This window comes from Monodelphis domestica, chromosome 5, assembly GCF_027887165.1.
Source record: "Monodelphis domestica isolate mMonDom1 chromosome 5, mMonDom1.pri, whole genome shotgun sequence".
Taxonomy (NCBI): domain Eukaryota; kingdom Metazoa; phylum Chordata; class Mammalia; order Didelphimorphia; family Didelphidae; genus Monodelphis; species Monodelphis domestica.
The window spans coordinates 217125705-217151040 of NC_077231.1; the positions used below are offsets into that span (position 1 = coordinate 217125705).

At 37.4% G+C, this 25336-nt stretch overlaps 1 protein-coding gene across 1 annotated transcript in view; it reads left to right on the plus strand.

Moving 5' to 3' along the window:
• The first annotated feature begins 4727 nt into the window (after positions 1–4727).
• Positions 4728–25336, plus strand: part of LOC100009866 (probable maltase-glucoamylase 2) — a 34344-nt gene continuing 13735 nt past the window's right edge. The window contains exons 1-14 of the mRNA XM_007504466.2: positions 4728–4942; positions 5026–5124; positions 6229–6342; positions 8536–8617; positions 9072–9189; positions 14788–14959; positions 15536–15652; positions 17686–17840; positions 17964–18048; positions 18673–18729; positions 19265–19389; positions 20139–20227; positions 22372–22421; positions 24759–24932. Coding sequence (XP_007504528.2) covers positions 4838–4942; positions 5026–5124; positions 6229–6342; positions 8536–8617; positions 9072–9189; positions 14788–14959; positions 15536–15652; positions 17686–17840; positions 17964–18048; positions 18673–18729; positions 19265–19389; positions 20139–20227; positions 22372–22421; positions 24759–24932 — 1542 coding nt within the window. The 5' untranslated portion in view covers positions 4728–4837. The remainder of the gene's footprint in view (positions 4943–5025; positions 5125–6228; positions 6343–8535; positions 8618–9071; positions 9190–14787; positions 14960–15535; positions 15653–17685; positions 17841–17963; positions 18049–18672; positions 18730–19264; positions 19390–20138; positions 20228–22371; positions 22422–24758; positions 24933–25336) is intronic.

The window sequence follows — 25336 nt, forward strand, 5'->3', positions numbered from 1 at the left end:
GTAATTTGCATCCTTAGGAACCTTTGAATATGATACTAAAATTATTTGCCTGGGGGTAATGTATTTATAGGCTTAAAACAGGGAATAGATCAAATGATCTTTTATTTTCCATGGTCTCATTTTAATTCCTCCAGAGGTTGTCCTTCAGCCTGCCCCTGCAGTCACTTACCATATAATTGGTGGCATTCTTGATTTCTATGTGTTTTTGGGAAATAATCCAGAACAAGTTGTTCAAGAATACCTGGAGGTATGTTTACATTCCAGTGGTGGCTATTTGTGATTATTATTTGATAAATTATTTACTTTTTACTTCAACAAAAATAAACAAAATGATGCATAGATTTTGGTTTATATGCCTCCAGGAATTTGTTTTAGAGCACTCATCTACATGAGGCCAAGAGTTCTTGAGGATTAAGAGTTTTGGGAACTACATTTCAGTTAAGTTCATTTGTTATCCATTCATTCTCTTTTATCTAGTAAATATCTATTGATACACAAGTCATACTATAAATAAGAGGAACAAGAAAGGACATAATTTTTGCAATTATATAAAGGAGAAAAGTTCATTACCAAACAAGGGACATGGGGATTCCAAAAATAAAATGAATCATTCAATTATATAAAATTGAAGAGATTTTTGCAAAAATCAATACAGTTAAAATTGGAAGGAAAATGGACAACTGCTGGGGGGAGGAATCTTTGTCATAAGTTTCTCTGATAAAGAATCCATTTCTAAGATACACAAAGAACTGGTCCAAATAAATAAGAATGAAACAATTGCCCAATAGAAACCCCTGATTAAAGGAAATGGGAATGCATTTTTCAAAGGAGGAAATGCTATCCGCACCCATATGAAAGAAAGATCCAAATTATTTATAATGATAGAAATACAAATTCAAATAACCCTGAGGTTCTGTCTTACATTCTTTAGATTTGAAAAGATAGCATAAAAGAGAAAAATAACAATTTTTGAAAGGGCTAAGGAAACGTGCACCATTGATGTCATTGATGGGGTTGTAAATAGCTCAGCTATTCTAGATATTGATTTGAAACTATGCCCCTAGAAATCACTCTTTGACCTAGTGATACCATTCCCAGACCTATACCCTGAAGTGATTAAAAAAAAAACCCATAGAGAATAAACCCATATTAAAAGCACCTACCTCACAAAGTCACTGTGATGACCAAATGAGATAATGATTATATTGCTTAGCATAGATCTGGAGCATGGTAAGTGATAAATGTTAGAGATTATAGCTAATATATGTCCAAAAATGTTGCTCTATTTATTGTGGTAAAGAGCTATTTAAGAAGGGAGTGCCTATCAACTGAGTAATAACATATCAAATATGGTTTAGGAATGTCATGGAATATTGTACTATGCTGAATAATGAATGGAATGGAGCAGCTTAGGCAGACTCATATGAACTGCTGCAGAGGGGAGAGAAATATTTCTGTAATGAGAACAGTATTCCAAGAGGAAATAATTCTGAAAGACTTTAAAATTTGGATCAATACAATGGCCAGCTGTAACTCAGAAGGACTGATGATGATACCACCTACCTCCTGATAGAAGGGGGATAGTAGGTGGCTTAGTGGATAGGGAATCAGGTCTAAAGATGAAAGTTCCTAGGTTCAAATCTGGCCTCAACTTCCAAAGCTGTCTGTCCTTGGGCAAGTCACTTAACCCCAGCTGCCTCCTCCTTTTTGCTCTTCTGCATTAGAGATACTTACTTTTAATTCTAGGACAGAAGGTTTTAAAAATAAAGAAATTAATAAGTGCTTAATGATTGATTGATATCATTATCACTATGCTGGAAAGAATCACATTTTTAAAAGAGAACATAATAGGGCAGAAATTTGTCTGAGATTAGAAAATCTATTCAACTGGTTACTTTTCTAGAATTTTGTTTAGACAAACTTGGATCACCCTCTCCCTATGTTTTAAGCAAACTAGACTACTCACCATACCCCTCTGTGCCATTGCTTATATTCAGCCTTATCTTATGAATTCACTTCCTTTGCAATATCGCCCACCTCCATCAACTATCCCTTCAGTACCTAAAACATTTTCCTGTCCTTTAGAGCTCACATCACATGCCATAAAGCTTTATGTGAGTTCCTCTTCTTGGATAATAAGTAATGACTTTGGACCTCACCTACTCCCAGTTATTGCTCTCTTAACAACTATTATGTATTACAACTTTGTATAATTTGTGTATATGTCCAAGTTTCATTAGGACAAGAATTACTCATTCCTTATCTAATTTTTGCATGCCTTCCCACATTTATCACAGCATTCTACTTATAGTAAATGATTAATATTTATTGACTTTCTAGTTATCACTTCTCAAGCTATATGAGCTGGAGCTTGAAGTGAGCTACCTTGATGTTTTCTGTGCATTCCTATTACTTTCTGATCATTGCTGTTGAAGGGTTACATAGCTGCAAAATAAAGGTTGATGAGGAACAAGGACTTCTCATACAAAAATCCTTGGGACCTTGAAGGCACTGAGTTCTTGACATTTTTGATAGGGAAGTGAAGATATCATTTCCAATATTGGATAAATTGATGTCCAACATTGGTTTTCTAAATACTAGGTCTATCTCTACTTCTCTTTCAGCTCATTGGACGGCCTTTCTTACCCTCATACTGGAGCCTTGGCTTCCAGCTCAGTCGTAGGGATTATGGAGGTATTGAAGGACTGACATCTGTTGTCAACCGAACTCGTGCTATTAAAATTCCTTATGTAAGTGGGAACTCTGCCCTCTCTTAACCCCTAACCATGAGGCTTCTCTTTCCAGTGTCTCCAGAGCCATTTGACCTTATCATCAGAAGAGGCTCTCCAGAGCTTGCCATGTTATTTTTGCACTTCAGAAATCTGTTTCTAATAGAAGACTTACCTGCTTTGTGAAATTATAAGGAGCTACTCAGAGCAGCACTTGTTAAAAAGGAAGTGGTCATAATGTTGTTACTCTGGATGCTCTACAAAAGAGTGAAGTAGGATGTTGAAAAGTCTCTAGGTTAGATCCCATGTGGTGTAATAGAAAAAACAGGGGGTGTTTAGTCAAGAGAAAAGACTTACTTAGATGGGGATATGATAGTCTTCATGATATTTAAAGAAACCCAAGCATCAATGTGGAAGGTGAATTTTGCTTCTTCTGCTTGACCTCAAAGGGCAAAACAAAGAACAATGGGTGGAAACTATAGAAAGACAGATTTATGTTTGTTATAAGGAAAATCTTTTTGGTAATTAGAACTGTTCAAGAGTGGTATGGACTTTCTTGGGAACTAGTATGTTCCCTCTTCTTAGAGCTTAATTGTCCTGAGTTACCAGCTCTTTTTTGGAACTATGTGGGTTGCTAAAGGGTAGGCTTTTGATGAAAATGCTCTGAATGAACATAGGAAGGAGAATATGCTAGTATGGCATAGAAGACAAGATGCCAGACTTAGAGTCAGGGCTCTAATACTCAAATACTTACTAGCTGTGTGATCCTAGGCAAGTCACTGATCTTCTTAGTTTCCTCAGGTATAAAATAGAAGCAAAGACTGAATGAAGACTTGCCATGGGGGTTGCAGAGGGGAATCTCATTCAGGTATGGGTTGGACTAGCCTGCTTTTGAATCCTATCAGCTTTCAGATTTTGTGATGAGACTAGAGATAAGTATAGACAGACTAGTCATAATTGATCTTCCCAGATTCTGGGCAGCCTTTGACCCCAAAGCCAAGGGAACTTTGTCTTGAAGTGCTCTAGGATTGCTTAATAATTACAATGGCCAATGTCCAGGTGTCAATAAAAAACAAGAAGCAATTGGTTTGTATCTGATAAACACTTTCTGGAAGGGAATCAGGGGAAAGGTCTGAGAGGCAAGGCATATGTAAGCATTTGTTTCAAATCTGTTGGAAATATTAAGAAAGGAGAAAACAGGCAACTTGTGTATAGTAATAGAATTTTCTTAGCTGGGAGTCAGGGAAGGAGGTCAATGGATTTGTTCCCCCTTTTGGGAAGTGCAAACATACATCTGTGCCAAATTCTGAATGTAGGATCATCACCAACTCCCTTATTTTAAAGATGATGACACTACATCAGTGCAGTGAAATTATTTGCCTAGGGTCACAGTGACAGATGCAGAATTTGAATCTTTGCCTTTTGACTCCCTTTCAACTGGACCACACCACTTCTCTTCTAGTTCTCCATAACCCCAGAAAAAAAGCCAGATCAAAAGTTGGAAGAAAAAAAGTCTTCGTGAGGTGTGAGTATAATAGGAGACAAGTCTTAGTTTCTTTCAGGTTAATAAGCTACCAGGTATATAGGGAAAACCAAGTCCCTGTGGAAGCTTCTAAGTATTACTTTCTGTCAGTTAGCTATTTTGGGGTGGCAAAATATCATTCAGTCCCTTAGTCCTGCGTCTAAGCCACCTACCCCTTGGTACTAAGTGGGGAGCTAAAGGGTAGGCATTTGATGAAAATGCTCTGTATGCATGTAGCAAGACATAGAAGACAGGATGCCAGACTTAGAGTCAAGGCTCCAATACCATTCAAATTAGCCATGTGATCCTGGACAGCTCATTATGTTCTTAGTTTCCTCATGAATAAAATGGGAGCATTAGACTTGTCAACTTTCAAAAGTTGCTTCTAGCTCTAGTTCCATGACCCTTAAAGCCTGAGAGAGAACAATTGTTTATGGCCAACATCCTGGGAAAAGCAAGGCCATTAGATACTCTCTGTCTTTGGTGATACTGAGCTCAGTCAAAATGTTGCTTATTGGCTCAATAACATTGTTGATGAACTTGTGAGTGTGTTTTTCAGGACGTCCAGTACTCTGACATAGACTACATGGAGGAGAAGAAGGACTTTACTTATGACAAAGAACATTTTAAAGGCCTTGACCAGTTTGCTGAAGAGTTGCATAGCAAGGGGCAGAGATATATCATTATCCTGGTATGGACATATATTTTTTCCTGCCATCTATTCCAAAGCTTTGAAGGGTCTCCCAGGCATAATTGAATTTCTGTGTTCATTAGAATCCTGGCATCTCTAAAAACATGTCCTATGGTCCCTATGAGAATGGAAGCAGAAAGAGAATCTGGGTTTCAGGAGCCACTGGACCTGTCATTGGGAAGGTAACAAACTTGTACAAAATGAGTGAATTGTCATGATGCTGGCCTGGAGGACAGGTTTTAGAGGGAAAAGAAGGCAATTATATTCTAGTGGTTGTTCACAAAATCCTCTATTAGTAAATATTTTGATACTGTGAACATCCATGGTTCCATATGGGCTGGATTGGGTGTTGCTATGCTTCTAGGGAAATGGGAAAGAGGATCTCTCTCAGTTACTTGAGACCAATGGTTTCAAATTTTCTCTTCTTGAGAAGGAAATCATTCAGTAAGCAAAACAAAACAAACAACAAAAAAAAGTATGACCACATATATAACACAACCTGTCTGCACTTTCTCATCAAATGATAATCTTGTCCATGTAGGACCATGACTCCTCTGCAGATGATCTACCCAATGGAGCCTTCTAGTTTTATAAATATTTGGGGGATCACATTTGGGACTACTGTGCTCTTTTTGTGTTTCTCACTGATTGGCCTAGTCCTTTTCTGATCAAATATTTCCTTATTAACATATTTTGTCAACTCATCATTGGTAAAATGATAGAAACAGAAAAATAGAATAAAAATATCGACACATTTTTCAATGTAGTCTTGATTTTTTTTACCTTTACTGACCTAAAATAGTTAAGTTTTGCTAGATTTGAAAAGGTTGTATATTCCCAAAGAAGCAAGGAATCATATTATTGTTTTATGTATTTTTGAAAGGTCAAGAGGTTAATAAATTCATTGATTACTTTTTCTTCTTATGTCATTTGGTTCCCATTCCATTTTCTTTAACTGTTGATTGTCTAAAGTAGTTCTTAACCTTTTCTTTTTGTGTCATGGTACCCTTGGCAGTCTGATAAATTCTGTGGATTCTTTCTCAGAATGATATTCTTAAATGCATGAAATGAAATACATGACATTATGAAGGAAATATGTTATAATAAAATTGTTATAAAATATTTGGGGGGAAGCAATTTTGTGCACCTTAGATTAAGAATCTTTGTCCTAAAGTTAATGTTCCATGCTTGGATCTCTGTAAAAAAGGGACTCTTAGTTTATACTTGAAATAAATTATAGGCTAGCTGCCATATTGATGATAATTTCTTTCTTTCTTGTTTTCTAGGTGTGGCCAGGACCCTCTGTTTTCCCTGATTACACTAATCCAGAGGGCACTCAGTGGTGGATTGATGAGTTGGTGAAGTTTCATGAAGAACTGAATTTTGATGGAATCTGGATGGTGAGTCAATTTACCAAAATCTGAATTCTTTTAGGAATGGAATGATATTTTGAATTTTAAGAAGTACTTAGATTTCTTTTGGTGCCATGGCTCAATAGAAAGACTCATCAATCACTCTATTATGATGGGATCACTAAATAGAGTGATTGGTGAGTTATGTACTCGTGGTTCATTTACTTAAAAGATGAGTTCAGCTGGAGCCATTTTTTTAAAGAATGCTTCAAAAATTGAATTCAAATTCGATCTCTAGATTGATTATCTGGGTTATCTTGAGTGAGTTGTTAGGCCTCCATATCCTTACCTGGAAGTTAAGACTGGGTGGACTGAGATGATCTGAAATATTCCCTTCAGTTCTAGTAGTCTATGACTCACAGATTGTGGCTGTTGTTTGATTATTTCAATTGTGCCTAGGGTCTAACTCTTCATGACCCCATTTAAGGTTTTCTTGGCAGAGATATCGGAGTGATTTAACATTTCTTCTTCATCTAATTTTAAAGCTGAGGAAACTGATGCAAATAAAGTTAAGTGATTTGTTCAGAGTCACACAACTAGTAAATGGATCTCTGAAGCTTGGCTTTGAATTCAGGTCTTCTTGACTCCAGACACAGGCACTTTATACACTGTGTCACCTTGATGCCTCTATACTGGTACTTACTAGCACATATAATAACATCAAAAGTATCCTTTTAAAGTGACAAAACCTAGGAAAGATGACTTAGTGAAGATATGAAATATCTTTTCTAATGCTGTTCTACTTTCAAAAGAAATTGCAAAAAAAAGGATTTTTCCAAGTTATTTTGAGACCAATGGTGTATGATTTTCTCTTCCCAAGATAGGAAATCATTAAGAGAAAAAAAATTATATGAAACACTGGGATATTTGTCTCCTTGTCTCTTTTTAGGTTCTAAAAAATACTTTAGGTAAAACTAATACAGCTATAATGTGAACTTTAATATTTCTCAAAGTATATTATTTGTATTATAAGGAGGGTTAATTTGTAACAGAGGGGTTAAGACTTTCAGTATAGAGAGGGGGAAAGAGTGGAAAACCCCCCTTATCAAAAGGCGAGGTTCAGGGGAGACAGCTGATGTTTAAGGTTGGTTCAGAGAGAGGAGAGGGAGTTTGAAGATTTTCCCCCTTCTGCCTTCCCTCCTTAGCTAAAGCTACTCTTCCCAATTCACTCATGTCCCTCTTGTCCCCTCCCCCCACTACTTGAGACCAAAGGGTCTCCCCTTGATCTGTCCACTCACACTCCACTTGGGGAAAATTTTAATGTCAACTCAATCAAGGTAATACAAAGGAATAACTAGCATGGAAAGAATGGGAATGGGAAGCGGGGAAAAAGGGGTCCCTGTCTCTATCTAAACCCTTTCCCCTCTCTCCTTGAGTTTGGGGGAACTCAGGCCTTGGCAACCTAAGCCCCCTGAGAGAAAGTCAGGTTGACTCACCCCTGGGCAACAGGAACTGAAGTAAAGTCTGCTCAGGTTTATCTTCAGAAAGTCCCTTAAATTGGGAAATGTTGGGGGGAAGGATTTCCAGTCACCAGAAGGAAAAGTGGGTAACCCTCAGGAGAAAGTTTTTTTTTCTTTTACTCTCTCCCTTTGACTTCTCAAGACTGAGCAACTGAGAGAGCAACTCATCTAACAGCCAGAGTCTTCTCCTCCTCAAGATTCCAATCCCTTGGGACCCCTCCCCCATTGAGGATAATCAGTTTCACATACTTTTCAACTCGGCACTTTTTCTTTAGTGCCAGCCTCTGTCACATATTAAAAATTAACACATTAATAAAATAGGTTTAAAATAATAGATTGCCAAAGAGATATTAATGGTAGTCTAGCCTCATTTTTCCATTAGGCAGATGAGGAAACTGAGGCAAAAAGATATCAAATGACTTATCTAAGGCTAGGTATTTAGTTTGCTGTTGAACTAGGTTACTTCTCTTTGTTCAATAAGCCAGCATAGCCTAACCTAGAAAATTTTTTGTTTTGCTTTTTAAAATACACTTTGTAAACAAATTGCTCCTATGTTTCCCTTTTCAGGATCTTTTTGAGGAGGGACTACATGATTTTCGTAGTAACTTAAAAAAACCAAAGCCATGATGAAGTTTTTCAACTCTTAGGTTAATGATCATTCCACCACAGCACAGTGGTTTTCCATAAAAATCATCTTCTTTTCTGTTTTGTGTCCTTGAAGGATATGAATGAAGTAGCTGACTTTTTAAATAATGAATCACTGTGTGAACACAATGAATTGAACTACCCACGATTCGTCCCCAGTAAGTGCTACCATTATTTCTGTCAATGTGAAAAATACCAAAAGAAAAGAAAACATACTGACAATTTTAGTGTGATGGAATTTGAGTACAATGTTCCATGGATGACCAGGGCTTTCCTTGGGAGGGCTCTCCTTCCCTTCACTAGGTCTCTGCATATAATATATAAGTATATGAACAATTCAACATTTACTTTCATAACTGTCCTGTTTGTGATTCTTTTTTTTAACTTACTTTTGAATTTTGAATAGCGAATTCTATGCATAAAAATGCCCCTGATTCATATTTTTTTGTTTTGTTTCTTTGCATCATTTAATCCCACTATCACTGACACTTTGCTGACAACAAATTCAGGTCAAAAACAGGAAAAGTAGATATTAGACATTGTGTTGTGGAAGAGAATTGATGTAGGAAGATTATGTCTTGGAAGTTAAGTTATTGACATCTTCCCCTACAGAAATCCTGGATAGAAAACTGTTTGCACAGACTCTCTGCATGGATACAGAGCAGCACTGGGGTCTGCATTATGATGTCCACAGTTTATATGGCTACTCTATGGCAATTGCAACAGCAAAGTAAGTACTTTCTGTCCCTCTTGTCCCATCCTCCATCCTCACTTGAGGAAAGATACCTTTCTTTTCTTTTCTTTCTTTTTTTTTAATAATTTTTATCTTGAATTTAAAAAAGTTTTACTACAAATAGGACTTAAAGAATGACACATGAAACCACAATTCTCATTTCATATCAATTGCTTTTAAAAAAACAGTAAGAGGGGGCAGCTGAGTGACTTGGTGGATTGAGAGCCAGACCTGTGGATGGGAGGTCCTAATTTCAAATGTGGCCTCAGATAGCCCTTAGCTGTGTGACCCTGGGCAAGTCACTTAACCCCCATTGCCTAGTCTTTATGAGTCTTCTGCCTTGAAACTAATACACAGTATTGATTCTAAGGTGGAAGATAAGCATTAAAACATACACACACATACACAAAACAAATAAGAAAGTCACTGTTACTTTCAAAACTATCCAACTTTCTTTTGAAATTTCCCCCTTTTGCCAATACTATTATTACCTCCTGCTCCAAACTACCATCCCCTTCCATTTAAAAACAGAAAAAAAAGTCCCTATAATAAAAGTTCTCATGAATGAACATGGTAAAGCAGAAAAAAAAATTCCTACAGTGGCCAATTCTAAAAATGTATGTCTATCTCTGTATCTTCTTTCTTGTTAGAAAATAGTTAACAAGCTTCATCATAAGGTCTGATGTTGACAAAATTGTTTTACTTTATGATGTTGTTGTCCTCATATATATTGTTCTCCAGGTTCTGTTCACTTCTCTCGGTATCATTCTTACTACCTAGTATTCTCTGAAATCACCTTTTTCCTCATTTCTTATGGAGCAGTAACATTTTTTAAATTTTATTTTATTTTATTCCCAATTATATATACACATTTTTGAACATTTTGCAAAGAATATTGAGTCTTGAATTCTCTCCTTCCCCCACTCCTACATCAATGCATCCCCTTTTGAGATGGTAGGCAATCTCATATAGATTTTACATGTGCAATCATGGAAAACATTTCCCCACATTAATCCTTTTGTGGAAGGAAACTCGAATAAAAAAATTAAGAAAGTCGAAAAATTTAACTTTGGTTTATCAGTTCTTTTTCTCTGGAAGCAAATAGCATCTCTTATCACCAATCCTTTGAGAAAGTCTTGGAACATTGTGTTACTGAGAATAGCTAAGTGAATCACAGTTGTTGATTGTACAAAATTCGTGTCCTTTGTGTATAATGTTCTCCTGGTTGGAGCAGTAATATTTTGTAAATTTGTATCTCACAATTTGTTCGGTTAGTCCTCCATCTAGAAGTATTTCCTAAGTTTCCAGTGTTTTTCTTTTTCTTGGTATCTTTTACTCTCCTTCCAGTTCATGAAATTTCCTTTGCTTGCAACTATTCCTCTCCAGTAGTATCCTGCCTTAGTACCTCTTTCTCTATCCTCATCTATTTCCTTGTTAAATTTGACACATTTCTACAATAAACTCTTTGTGTATATATGGGCATGTGTTTGTATTCAATCCTTCTTATTTGTTTCAGATAAGAGTAAGACTAACCAAAAGTCCTCTCCTCCCCTACCACTTCCCCAAGGTTGTCTACTATTCTCTCAGTGCACTTAGCATAGTCCTCCTGCTTTCTATAATAGATAGTCCTTTGACAATCCCTTTTCTTTTCCTCTTAAAACCCTTAGAAAAGAATCAAGCTATTTCCATGTCTCTGTTTTTCTTTACAAACTTTTTTTAATAGCCTTGAAAGACATTAAATTTCTGAAGGAATATAGTTTCTTCTCCCTTCATCAGAATGTTAGCATTTCATCCTCATACAGTCCCTTCCAACTGGATAAATATATTTACTTATTTATCTGGGGTTTTTTTGTGTATTGTGTTTTTATTTTGAAATTCTTACTCTTTTGTGGTCTTTTTTACCTGGAATGCTTGAAAGGCCTTTCTTTCCTAAAGGGTTGATTTTTTCCCCTGTAGGATTTTACTCAGCTTGTCAAGGTAAATTATTCGTAGTTGTAAGCCTATATCTTTTGCCTTTTGGAATATTATATTTCAGAATATGCTCTAGTTTCTAGTAGAAACTGCCAGGTCTTGAGTCATCCTGCCTGAGATTACTTGGTACATAAACTTCTTATTTTTGGATGGCCTGGGTAATTTTTTCTTATACCTGAAAACCCTAGATTATGGTTATGATTTTTCTGAAGTTTTCCTTTTAAGGTTTCTTTCTCTTATTCTTTTCCTTTTGAGGTTTTTTCTCTTTCTCTTTTCCTTTTGAGGTTTTTTCTCTTTTTCTTTTCCTTTTGAAGTTTCTTTCTCTTTCTCTTTTCCTTTTGAGGTTTTTTCTCTTTTTCTTTTCCTTTTGAAGTTTCTTTCTCTTTCTCTTTTCCTTTTGAGGTTTTTTCTCTTTTTCTTCCTTTTGAGATTTCTTTCTCTTTTTCTTTTCCTTTTGAGGTTTCTCTTTTTCTTTTCCTTTTGAGGTTTCTTTCTCTTTTCATTTTGCCTTCTTGTTCTAACATGCCTGTTTTTTTTTTTAACTCTTACCTTTTCTAAGACAAAAAAGCAGCAAAAGCTAAGCAATTATTGATGAGTTTGGGTAATAATAATAATAATAGTATCTAAACTTTAGACTTTCAAAGTTGTTATTAAATAATTAAATAAAACACTTTATAAATCATAAAGACTTATGTAAACAAGTCTTATACCTAGAGAGGCAGAATGAGATAATGGATTGTGAGACTACCTTCTGATACATTCTAAGTTTGTGACACAAGGCAAATGACTTAACTTTTCAGGACTGTATAATTGCGGACTTACAATGTTAAAGGGATTTCCTTTTCTAGGTTGATAGTGTTGGGAAAAAAGGAGACATGGGAGAGAAAATCTAGGGCAGAGAAGAGACAAAAGAAATAATGAAATTAGAAAGATAGTAAGATTTCTCTGGGATCTAAGAAACAGGATTGAAATGGGCCACATCAGGGCTATCTGGGGTAAGTGGAAAAAAAATGAACTATGGATTGAAGTGTAAGGAGATGGGGAAAGAAGCTTTCAGAGCAATTTTTACCCCATCTATACCAAGTGGAGCCATGTGTTTGTTGTAGGGGGATTGTCTAATTAATTTACTTAAATTTACATAAATATGTTTGCATCCATTTGAAAACCTCATAAAAATAATAATAATAGTAAATATAATAGTAAAAATAGATTCCTATAGAAAGACTTGAAATGCATAAAGGATACCAGTTTCATCTAGTCTAACTCCTGCTCAAAGGGGAACCTCATCTAAAATATTCACCCATAAACAATTATAGATAACTCATTTTCTACCTTGGTGGCCCTTTTCCTTACTGGCCATCTCCACCTTTTGCTTCTATACATTTCCTATGTTTTTGCCCTAGTCTCCATTCTTGGGCCATGCAGTAAAAAGCCCAATGTGTTTCCATATAAGAGTCCTTCAGATAGCTAAAAACAGCACTCACATGTCCCTAAGCAGATGATTTCAATTTCTAGTCATTCTCCTTTGGATGCGTTCACTGACTTTCCTAAAATGCAATAGTCTGATGCCTCAGAAAAGTCTATTGCTAAGAGCCCCCAGCCTTTGGGTAATTTAAGAATTAAAATGGTTGAGGTCATAAATTGTAGTAATTAAAATAGTGGGTGAGTAAATGTGTGACTGCAAAGATATGTTTTCACTACAGTGTCTTGTTTTAAATCAAATATAAGGTGGTCGCCAGGGAAATATTCCCAATTATGAATATACCCAAGTCAACTGGGTTTTATAGAGAATTTAATTAATAATACAATGAGGAATTAAAGAAAGAGAGAAAGAGAGAAAAAGAGGGAATAATGAGAAAGGGATAGCCCTGGCCAGTCCTGGCTAACCCAGGCCTAAGCTCTTTGAGAAAAGATCAGTCAGTCCTTAATCACTCACCACAAGATCTGTCCAAGCAAGGATTCTAGTGACACCAGGCCAGCTCCATCTCAGCTGACTTCACCAGCTCAATGCCTTTCTGAAATGTCCCCGAGAGAGTCTCGAGAGAGACCCTTCAAGGCAGCCTTTCTCAGCTGACTGTTTTTGAGGGAGACCCAAGAGAGACAGTCTCCTCGGAGGAAGTTCCAGCCAGAGACTGTCCCAAGAGCTTGTTTCCAGAGCTCTCTCCCAACAACCTCCTTAGAGACTGTTTTTCTCAACAGCCTCCTTAGAGACTGTGTCTTCAGAGCCTCCTCCTTAGAGCACTCTCCTTCTAACAGCCTTCTTAGAGACTGTCTAGAGACTGTCTTTCAACAGACTGTCCTTTTCTTATATAGGAGGTTTTCTCCTATGTCACCTCCCCTAAGTTCTTACATCTACCAATCACAGTAGACGTTTTCCAAAGGACAGCCCATTCTGAATTCACACCTGAGTAAACTAATCCTTTTAGTAATCCACACCTGAGTAGGCTAGAATCTCTGTGTAAGTTTTTTCCTCTTTGCTCCTTGTAAGTTCACAAGTTGCCTGACCTTTATAGGTACTTAGCACCCTTTTGTATTAATTCTAAAAATAGGCATGGCTTAAGTATTAAGTATTGTTAAGCAAGGAGTTTTTTTCCCCTAAAGCAGGCTTAAGTACGGGGTGGGGTAGAGGTCTTCACATTTTTGATCTAAGTAGAGTTCTCACTATCCAAATGGGGAATGGTCCCAATAGGGAATTGTCCCAATGGAGAATTCCCCAATGGGGAATTTTTTAATATTCACAAGTCTGAGAAATTTCAAGATTCACAGTAAGAGTAGCAAAGGCTTGGGATTTGTTATATGGTCATAGAGGTATCAATCAATAAAAAAATTGCTCATTAAGTGTTTCTTGTTTACTAGGTACTATGGACACAAAGATAAAAAATAAGTTGTTCCTGTAACTACAGGGATTTATATTTTTGTGGGCAGATAACATATTCAATATAAGTACACACAAAATATACAAAATAAATGCAGGATAATTTATGAAGGGTAGATGAGTACATTAAAAAGAAAGAGTAGGAGCAACAGTGAGTCTGGAGAGAAATCTGGGTTTCTGAGCTTATGGGGTCTCTAGTTCAACCTGATTTATTCCAATAGACTGGTGCAGAAACATTACCATATTCATTTATTCAGGGGTTGTTAAGATAAACCACAGTGACCTCTTAATACTTAATCACTTCTCATTCTTTGTGACCCCATTTTGGATTTTCTTGGCAGATATTGTAGTAGTTTGCCATTTCCTTCTCTGGCTCATTTTAAACACGAGGAAACTGAGACAAACAGAGTTAAGTGACTTGTTCAGTCACAAAACTAGTAAATGTATGAAACTGGATTTGAACTCAAGTTTTTTTCTGACTCAAGGCTTGGTGCTCAGTTCCCACAATCCTCAGCTTCACTGCCCCTGATATTTACACTCAAATAAATGTAGACATATTTGCTCATATATTTGTTCTGGGGAAACATTTGGACATTCCTGCAACTTCTTCACACTCTTGGGTAACCTAGATCCAGCTTTCTTCAAACCAAGAGAGTATAAGATAGGTAGCCCTTTTGTTTCCTCCCACCCATAGTAAGAGAATTCTGGATTCATGACTCTTCATTTACCTAGATGCCTTTCTTTTCCAGAGCCATGGAGAACATCTTTCCTAAAAAGAGAAGCTTCATCTTGACTAGATCAACCTTTGCTGGGTCAGGCAAGTTTGCAGCTCATTGGCTAGGGGATAATGAAGCTTCTTGGAATGACCTCCAATGGTCCATCCCTGGCATTCTTGAGTTCAACCTTTTTGGTATCCCCATGGTAAGGCCTAATATCCTACTAGAAAATCATCCCAGAAGGGGATTCTCTCTGTTTCTTAACATCCATAATTGATAATTCTGGAAATATCTTATTCACAAAGAAATGACTCATCATAAATTTGGCCTGATGGAGAAAAAAAAATCATACCCTCCTGCTCAGCCATCTTTTAAAGCTAGGATGTTCTAGCACCCTAGAACTAGGATGCTATATTTGTAGTTCTAGGAAGGGAAAGAGACTGCTAGAGTAAGAAGTATTAATATTCAAAAATCTCCATCAGGAAGACCTTGGGAAGAGAAGAAAGGGTTAAGAAGGGAGAATTGAGATTTGAAGCTGAAAATGCATTTTTTTAAGGAAAGATGATCTCCATTTCATTATTATTCCTCTTCTCCCTGCATAGTAGTTCTTACTTTTGCTTATGTATTATTTCCTATATCATCACAACATGGAAGAGTGACTAGAAAACTAAAAGCTTTGAAAAAGAAAGGATGGTGTTCTTTTCTCACCAGGATCTTTCCTTGAAATTGTCCCCATAATGGGAACAGAAACAAAGACACTAGGCAATATGTCTTTTTCCAGGTGGGTGCAAATATTTGTGGATTTGCATTGAATACCTCAGAGGAGCTGTGTAGGAGGTGGATGCAGCTGGGAGCCTTTTATCCATTGTCCAGAAATCATAATGGCCCAGGTTTAATGGTAAGACTACCACATGGAAATGGCATCTTTGGCTCTCAAAGGAAGATTGTCAGGAAGTATTTTAATTGATGGAGTTTTGAATGACAGGGTCCTGACATTTGGTTCAACTTCCCAGTCCCTATAGGAAGAAAAGAAAGAAAGGGATATAACAAAGAGGTTTTAGATTGACTTACTTGACTTCTGGAAAGTCACCAACTAAAGTTTAAGGGCACTAATCATAGTGTCTCTAGTTCTGCTATTATAGGTGCCACCAGCTTAGACCCTAATTGATGGGTTAGCTTCTACAATCTCTTGCTTCTGGACAAAACAAAGGGGATCACTTCTAGGCATTAGACACTGATGATGGGAGTGGGGCATATAGCATAGAACAGTAAATCTTAGAAGATCTACCTGAAGGATATATTAAGGCTAGTGACATATCACAATTTCCTTATTTTCCATATTCTACCTGCCAATCCCTTCCACTACTTCTTCCCTCCTCCCTCCCTCCCTCCTTTCCTCCCTCCCTCTCTCCCTCCCTCCCTTCCTTCCTTCCTTCCTTCCTTCCTTCCTTCCTTCCTTCCTTCCTCCTTTCCTCCTTTCCTCCTTTCCTCCTTTCCTCCCTCCCTTCCTCCCTCCCTTCCTTCCTTCCTTCCTTCCTTCCTTCCTTCCTTCCTTCCTTCCTTCCTTCCTTCCTTCTTTCCTCCTTTCCTCTTTTCCTCCTTTCCTCCTTTCCTCCCTCCCTCCCTCCCTCCCTCCCTCCCTTCCTTCCTCCCTTCCTTCCTTCCTTCCTTCCTTCCTTCCTTCCTTCCTTCCTTCCTTCCTTCCTTCCTTCCTTCCTTCCTTCCTTCCTTTCTCCCTCCCCCTTTCCTTCTTTTCTTTCTTTCTTTCTCCAATCTGTGTCTTTTTTCACAGACCATCCCTGTACCTGTGATGCACACAGCCTTGACTTCTGCCTCTTAAAATCTTTGCTTTCCTTCAGCTCAACCTTTATCCTCTACATGGTGCCTATATGCATTATTTCTTACTTCCCCCTACTCCCAAGAGGTAATTTCTTCTCACCTAATAATTCTTGTTTTCATTTTGAAGAAGTACTTACAGAGCTACATTTTGTCTCCTCCATTAAAATGTACTAAAGTCCTCAAAGGCAGAGAATTTTTCATATTTGTTTTTCTATTCCCACTGCTTATAACAGTGCATGGCACTTAGTACTTAAAAATATTTCATTGATTAAATACTGGAAGATACAAAAATGAAAAATGGCACATTTCTTGCCCTCATAGAGTTTATGATTTCACTAAAGGGAAGAGGTGGTGATGGAAGAGATATTATTCATAAACAAATAACTATGATACAAAAAAAGAGGGGGAAAGGGCAGATCCAGGAAGACTCTAGGAATACAGGAAGAGGGAAAGATGACTTTTAGTGGATGGACTTTCTTTTTGGTATTTAACCATTAGCCCTCCTATGGTCAAGGTTGCCATGAAGGAGGGAAGTCTTTGGGAATGGAAAAGAGGGAGTAGGTCTTATGCTCTTTAATTTAATCCAAAGTAAAGGTGCAGGAGGGAAAAGTGAGAGTTAGCTCTCACAAGAAGAGTAATCAAAATAGTCATTCAGTCTCAATTAAGGCAAAACTAGCTCTCTAGAACCCAGGGCATTAGGGAATTTAGAATCTCTTTCTATAGAAGTATTACTATTCTTATATAAACAACAAATAAGTAAGCCTCGACTATTTCAGTGAGACGTACATATATATTTGATGTTCTTGAGATAGAAGAGAGTAAATAAAAGTGATTGCTACTATTGGGAAAGCTCACAATCTGAAAAGAAAGATAAATTCAATAAAGAATCAACAAAAATAAAAAAAAACTGCACATTCTACAGAAGAACACTGAGGAAAAAGTGGATGAACCAGGTATTTTGTTTTTAGGAAATAGAAAATGATAATGCTCTAATTCAGGAAGAATCTTTGAACTTGATTGGGCCTTAAATTATATTTTATTTGGTTTTGCAATCATTCTGTGTTTTTTCTCCTCCCACCTCCAATCCCCCAGGACCAAGATCCTGCTGCATTTGGAAGAAATTCTGTTCTTTTGAATTCTGCCATACACTACCTGAATATCCGCTACAATCTTCTGCCCTACCTCTACACCCTCTTTTTTAGAGCTCATTTCCGGGGGGACACAGTGGCCCGACCTCTTGTTCATGAGTAAGTTCTCTAGACTCTGATTATTGCCTTCCAAATCACAACTTTCACTTCTGATCTAACTAGAAGATGATCTGGGGTTGATTCCAATTGAAGGCCAAATCATATTTGTTTCCATAATTTCAGATTCTACCAAGATTCTGAAACATGGAAAATACATCAGCAGTTCCTCTGGGGGTCTGGCCTGCTCATCACACCTGTGCTGTATTCAGTAAGTTGATTTGCATGCTCTGTGACATCAAAGGTACAGAAAAGGTGCCATACTGGCCCACAGCCTGCTTACCCTGTCATGATGAATCTCAGTAGATAATGAGTACTATGGACATGATATTAGAGATTTTGAACACCACTATGGACTGATGATAATGGGATCCCCTGTGTGCATGGAGGACATGAAGAGTCCCTTGCTGTCTTCCAGCTCTAATCTCTGATAAATCTCTCATTCTAGGATACATGACTATGGTAAGAAGTGGTAGCAAAGAATGCTGAAAGTGGATGGTGCATAGTGAATGGAGAGACCAAATCTCATTATAAGATGCAAAAGCATGATTCCCCCCCTCCCCCCCATGCCTAATGGGGAGAGTAGGGATAGGAGTGGGTAAGGGTGGATGTAGAAATCCAGCCTATGATGAAAAGGGTCCTGCAGAAGATCCACATGCATATTTGGAATAAGTGTGGCAACTTACATAATGCCACACATCACTTTCAGTCACACTGAGATGCCAGTCAGCTGGCATCTTTGCCTGAGGACTCTTTCTTATAGCCCTGAGCCTAATATATCAGCCTGGAGTAAGCAATATGGATGTTAGATGTCATTTTTCTCCTCTTGTCCTAGGGTGTGGACAGAATAATGGCATACATTCCTGATGCCATCTGGTATGGCTATGAGACAGTAAGTATAGACAGCTCCTGACTGCTTCAGTATATTACCCTGCCATGTGGGCTGTGTCTAGGGAGGGAGGAAATGAGGATATACCTCTGTTATACATTACATTTACATTCCAGGATCTGAGGGGATTGGGAGAGTTTGAGATTATTGTTTTTTTCTTTAAAAAATGCTCATATATTTAATTACATTGATCATTATTATTCCTTTTTCAATTAGTTATTTCTTTTTTTGAATCTATTTTAACTTTATTTTGAAAATGATCTGGAAAGCAGAATCATTTTCATATAAATAGTTTTTATAACTAACCTTACTAAAATATCAGAGTCATGGAGGGGGGCCAGAGAGATGAATGAATTCTACAATCCATTTCAGATCTAATGTTTCATGATACTGTTTCTATAGTCTGTTATTTAAAACAAGAGAGATTCAATCAAACCAATTCTATAAGTCTGTGATTCTGAGAAGCTATTTACTACTAACTATTTGCTGGAATGGTATGATAGAATTTAAGTCCAACTGTTGTCTCCTTATTATTTAGAAGGTAGCTATCCCACAGAGAAAGCAATGGATGCAGATGCTACTTCCTGGAGACAAGATAGGACTTCACCTTCGAGGGGGTTACATCTTTCCGACACAGGTGCCAGCTGAGACCACAGAAGCCAGGTATTATCTGAAGCTTAAGAGCCCAATGTTGTGATTTGTTTTGTTTTCAGAGAACATTGGTCAGTTAAGATATCATAGAAAAGAGTTTGTAATTAAGGGTATGTGAAAACAGCAAAAGGAAGACCCACACTAATATTTCTGTTACTTAAAATTTTCATCTGAAATGTGTATCAACAAAACCAACCACATTCATTTTTCCAGGAAAAGTCAATTTATATGTGGCACAATAGTTCTTATTCAGAGGGGGCCAAATCTTTCTCCATCCCAAACTGTATTTTAGAATTCATTCATTTTCAGGTTTTGAAATTAGAATTTCACCACATATACCATGCTGAATGGTATATAGTGGAATTAGTACTGAATTAGGAATCAGAATATCTGGTCACTTAACACCCAGGTCTTGCTTGCATTTGGCATATAGAGGCTATGTGACCATGGGTAAGTTCTACCATTTTGTAGCCATGAGACTTGGTTTCCTGGTCCATTAAATTGTTTTCATCTAAAATGTATATCTACAAGGACAAGTAAAACCCAGTGGAATTGTGTGTCGGGGTAGGGGGAGGGGAGGGAGTGAAAGAATATGATTCTTGTAACCAAGGAATAATGCTCTAAATTGACTAAATAAAAATTTCTAAAATAAAATAAAATGGGTATCTATTGTGTTTTTAAAGGGACTCTCGAGTGTCTGCTTCTGGTGCCCTTATTCTGTATCTTTCTAAGTGTAAGCCTAATTATTTCTATTCTCATAGCCGTAAAAATCCCCTGGTTTTCATCATTGCCCTAGATGACAAGAAAGAAGCAAAGGGAGAGCTGTTTTGGGATGACGGTGAAACAAGAGGTACATTTATATCTAATGACTTAGATGTCATCCCCTACCATATTCCTTCATAATAATTTGGGCAGGAATGCTGCAGAAAACAGAAAACTGCTATAGAATATAATAACCTAATATAGGTTATTATATTTCATGGCACCATCCTTATTAATGACATTTTTAATAGCTTCCATGACTCTGTTTTCAAATTAACTTCATGGTATAGGGCCACATTAGCAAAATGTAGTGTTATAATTCATTAGGATAGAGACCAGTAGCTCACCTAGTTGTTACAAAAGCTTGACTAAATTTCTATCTATAAATTTTTTTTTACTTAGTAAATATAATGCCAGTCTAGTTACCAAGAGAGCAAGCTTTACTCTAATTTATTATTGGTAAAGATTGTCCTTTAGAGGCACAATGGATAGATAAATGGCTTTGGACACCTCTGACATCAGCTGGCTATGTGTCCCATGGCCAGTTGCTTACCCTTTCAGTGACCCAAACAACTTTCTAGGTTTATAAGTTGAAGAGAAGGTGATAACATTTTTTTTGGAGGGATCATACTCACCAGGAGTTCTCTGTTTTTAATGAAATCATAGGTCCCATATGGAAAAAAAAAAATCCATTTTAGTGCTACTCAGTGCCTTTTAGTGATGAGCTATGAAAAAATGCTCTTTGGATTTCCCTAAAAGAAAGAGTGCTTACATGATTATATTTGTATATTTATCCATAAGATTTCACATACCTCTCTCATAAACCAATGGTCTTTGATAATAGCAGAATCCTAGGCAAAAGCAGTATAGTAACTTCATTCATTCTAAAAGTATATCTACTGAGTAACTATCATAGTCAAGATGATGTTCTTTGGTCTGTATCAGATATGAAGAGATTTGAGGAGAATATCCTTGTAGGACACATAAGCTGGCTACATAAACAATTAAACCAGATGCCCCTTCAATTATAAATTTTATCCAGTCCTTAAATTAATAAAATCACTAATCTGGTGTGCAAATTGCCTTATATAAATATGACTCTTCCCCTTCTATTAAATATTTTTATGAATTATAAGATGATATCTTAATGAAAATTTAGTATCTTTGCTATCACTAAAAGAAGTATGTAAAAGTACATACAAGAAATGTGAAAAATGGCTGACCCAGAGTTTGAGGAATGAAATGAATTGATTCAGGTTTAAAAGAAATCAGATTTTTATCAAATTAAAAATTGTGATAAAAATAGAAAATGTAATTCTGGTCTCTGTTGGAATTATGTATTCTGGTTGATTTTGAATTATGTTTTCACTTTGGTGCTGCTTAATGTGAATGAAGGGGCAGGTCAAAAGTAGTGGCTTTTCCTAAACTTTTCTACAAAAATTAAAGCTGAAGCTCTAATATATCAGGAAGTAGTCAAGAGGTGAAAATTCCCATCTATCATTTTATCTATATAACACTAAAATGGACAGTGTGACCAGTCCCCTCTCCCCTAACATTCCCAATTGGTGAAATTATGGACTGGTCTAAATGTCATTACGTTTATTAATTTTAATTAGTTATCTTCCTCGAGGGCTGTCAGTATCCTAGACTCATTGTTAGAGGCTTCTGATTAAAAAAAAAATAATCTGGGACTATACACACCTTCTCACTCTGGATGCCCAGTCAAGAAGCCCTTTCTTCCTCTTGGGACTCAGTTTTATGCTCTTAGTGACCTTATATTTCTTTGTAAAGCCCCTTATTGAAGGACTCCAACCTTGCTCTGGGCAAGAGGTGGGTCTTCTGGATACCAGGCTATCACACTTACGCCTCTTGTGTCTTTTTCCTGACCTGGGTACTTAGTATAAGAGGTTGGTTCCATTTCTTCTATTCAGAGATTTCCCCTGAAGGGAGAAATTTCTCCTTGCATGTTCTCATCGACTGATCCCTCTCCAGAGTGGGTCTCTTTAGCTCATCCGTAGATCCTCTTTTCCTCTGATAAAGGGGAGTATTCTTTGTTTCACAGCCTCGGATCCCCCTAATAAAGACAAGTTTTTCTTTTGCAGTGATAACCCTTTTGTGGTGATTCCATACTTTACTCACAGGCTTTTACTCTGATGTAGGTATGTGTGTATGCACATATGTATGTGTGCATATATGTATACATATATACATATAATTTTTTCTTTATTGCAGATATTTATGAAGAAAAACTTTATTTTTTGGCAGATTTTAATGTGACTCAGGTAAGGTACCTTGTAGAGTTTTTCAAGTATTTTTTTCTCAGACAGAAACCGCCAGTCAGACAGACAGACAGACAGAGACAGAGAGATAGAGACAGAGACAGAGATATAGAGACAGAGAGAGTCAGAGAGACAGAAAGAGACAGAGACAGAAAGAGAAAGTGGGACCACTGTCTGGAGACACCTCTTGGAAGCAGTGTCCTCAGTGGGGGGAAGAGAGAGAGAGAGAGAGAGAGAGAGAGAGAGAGAGAGAGAGAGAGAGAGAGAGAGAGAGAAACAGACAGATGGAGACAGAGAGATAGAAACAGAGACAGAGAGACAGAGACAGAGACAGAGAGACAGAGACAGAAAGAGAAAGTGGGACCACTGTCTGGAGACACCTCTTGGAAGCAGTGTCCTCAGTGGGGGGAAGGGGGGAAGAGAGAGAGAGAGAGAGAGAGAGAGAGAGAGAGAGAGAGAGAGAGAGAGAGAGAGTGAGAGAGAAACAGACAGATGGAGACAGAGAGATAGAAACAGAGACAGAGAGACAGAGACAGAGAGACAGAGACAGAAAGAGAAAGTGGGACCACTGTCTGGAGAGACCTCTCAGAAGCAGTGGTCATTGATGCTCAAATTTACTCAGAATTTCTAGGAATTCAACATAATACCTTCTCCTCTTTCCCACCACCTGTGTGTGACATAATGCTTTTGTATGTTACAGTTTTTGATCTTGTTCTATCCTCCTTAGGTTTTCCCAATGCTTCCAAGCCTACAGGAACATTCCTTAAGTTTGCAGGTTCTCAGTTGTGTCTAAACTTAGACCTGTCCAAGCTTTTTCAGGCTGAAACATTTAGGACACGTAGTCAAGACTATAACTTGTACATTTTAAGATTTCTCTCATGGGAATTGGGACACCCAAAATCTTTCCCAAAGGGCCCAAAAGAAGGAGGGAGGGCATCTCTTAGCCACATTAGAAAAGAGTATATTAAAGGCCTATATTTATGTATTAATATATATGTGAAGCTGCTTGGAGAAAGGGATTTCTCTACACTTCATAAGGAGAGATTGATATCTCCCTAATGAAGGGCAGCTAACTTTCACTAATTTTTGATAGGAAGTTGCCAGTCTATGATTACTAATACTAATCAATGTATACTGGGGAATAATGCACAATTTCATTCCATACACTAGGAAATAACTTTGTGATTTCTTTAGGGTGAGGAAATTTAGTACTGATGCAAATCAGTTTTGTTTTTTTTTTTTTCACTGCAATTTACAGATGTAAAGCTACCCAGAGCACTGTAGCAACTAAGTGGTATAGTGGCTAGAGTGCCTGGCCCAGACTAAGGAAGACCCGAGTTCAGATCTAGTCTTATTAGTAGTGAGTTGGATTATTCTTTCACATGGTTGTGGTGTGACATAGGAGTACTAGGTGGTTCAGTAAATAAAGGATTAGATTTGGAGTCAGGAAGACCTGACTTCAAATGCTGCCTCAGATACTAGCTGTGTGACCCTGGGCAAATCATTTAACCTCTGTGAGCTTCTGTTTACTTATCTATAAAGTGGGGATAATAGTAACATCTACTTCATAGGGTTATTGTGAGGGTCAATTGTAAAGTACTATAATAACACTATGTATTATACGTATATCTCTTTATCTCTTAACTTCCCTCTAGGATTTTTTAAGAAACCCTTACTTTCCATCTTGGAATCAATACTGTGTATTGATTCCAAGGCAGAAGAGTAGTAAGGGCTAGTCAATGGGGGTCAAGTGACTTGCCCAGGGTCACACAGCTGGGAAAGATCTGAGGTCAAATTTGAACCTAGGACTTCCCATCTCTAGGACTGGCTCTTAACCCCCTGAGCTACCCAGCTGCCCTCTCCCCTCTAGATTATAAACCTTATGAGGACAGAGAGAGTGTCTTGTCTGAAATTTTGAGCTGTGCTTACTAGACACTTAGTAAATACTTGTTGAATATTCAATTAACAGAGGGGAAAGAAAGAGAATAAGCATTTATATGGAACCTAGTATATATCAGACACTGGGGTAAATGCTTTGCAAATTTTATTTCGTTTGATCCTCAGAATAATGAAGTGAAGTTGGTTCTGTTATTATTTGGGTAAATTGAGGCTGACAGATTAAGTGACTTGCCTAGCGCTACATTGCTAGTAAGTGATTGAGGCAGGATTTAAACTCAGATCTTCCTGGTCTAGGTGTTTTATTCACAGAGCAACCTCACTGCCTCCTATTTAACCTAGTCTAAGAAAGAAGTAAGGAATGGATTTGTTTTAAGACAATCTGTCCATAGCAAAACCGAGAAGAGTCAAATGATTTATGAATTTTCTCTTTTTCTCTCATAGGATACCTTGAAAATCCATATTGTGCACAATAAATACCTAAATGAAATGAATCCTCTGAAAGTTGGGAAAATTGAAATTTGGGGAATAGATCATGGCATCATAGATCATGTCAACATTACTTATGACAATGGGACTTCTGTGAAAACCAAGTTCATCAGTGACCCAGAAAATCAGGTAAATATTTCTCCAGAGACACATTTTTTTAAACTTTCTTTTTTTTCTTTGATCATTTCCATGCTTTATTCATTAAAAAGACATAGATCATTTTCTTTTCCTCCCCCCCACCCCCCGTAGCCGACGCGTGATTCCACTGGGTATCACATGTGTTCTTGATTCGACCCATTGCCATGTTGTTAATATTTGCATTAGAGTGTTCGTTTAGAGTCTCTCCCCTGTCATGTACCCTCAACCGCTGTAGTCAGGCAGTTGCTTTTCCTTGGTGTTTCTACTCCCACAGTTTGTCCTCTGCTTATGGATAGTGTTTTTTCTCCTAGATCCCTGCAGATTGCCACTAATGGAGAAGTCCATCACCTTCGATTGTACCACAGTGTATTAGTCTCTGTGTACAGTGTTCTCCT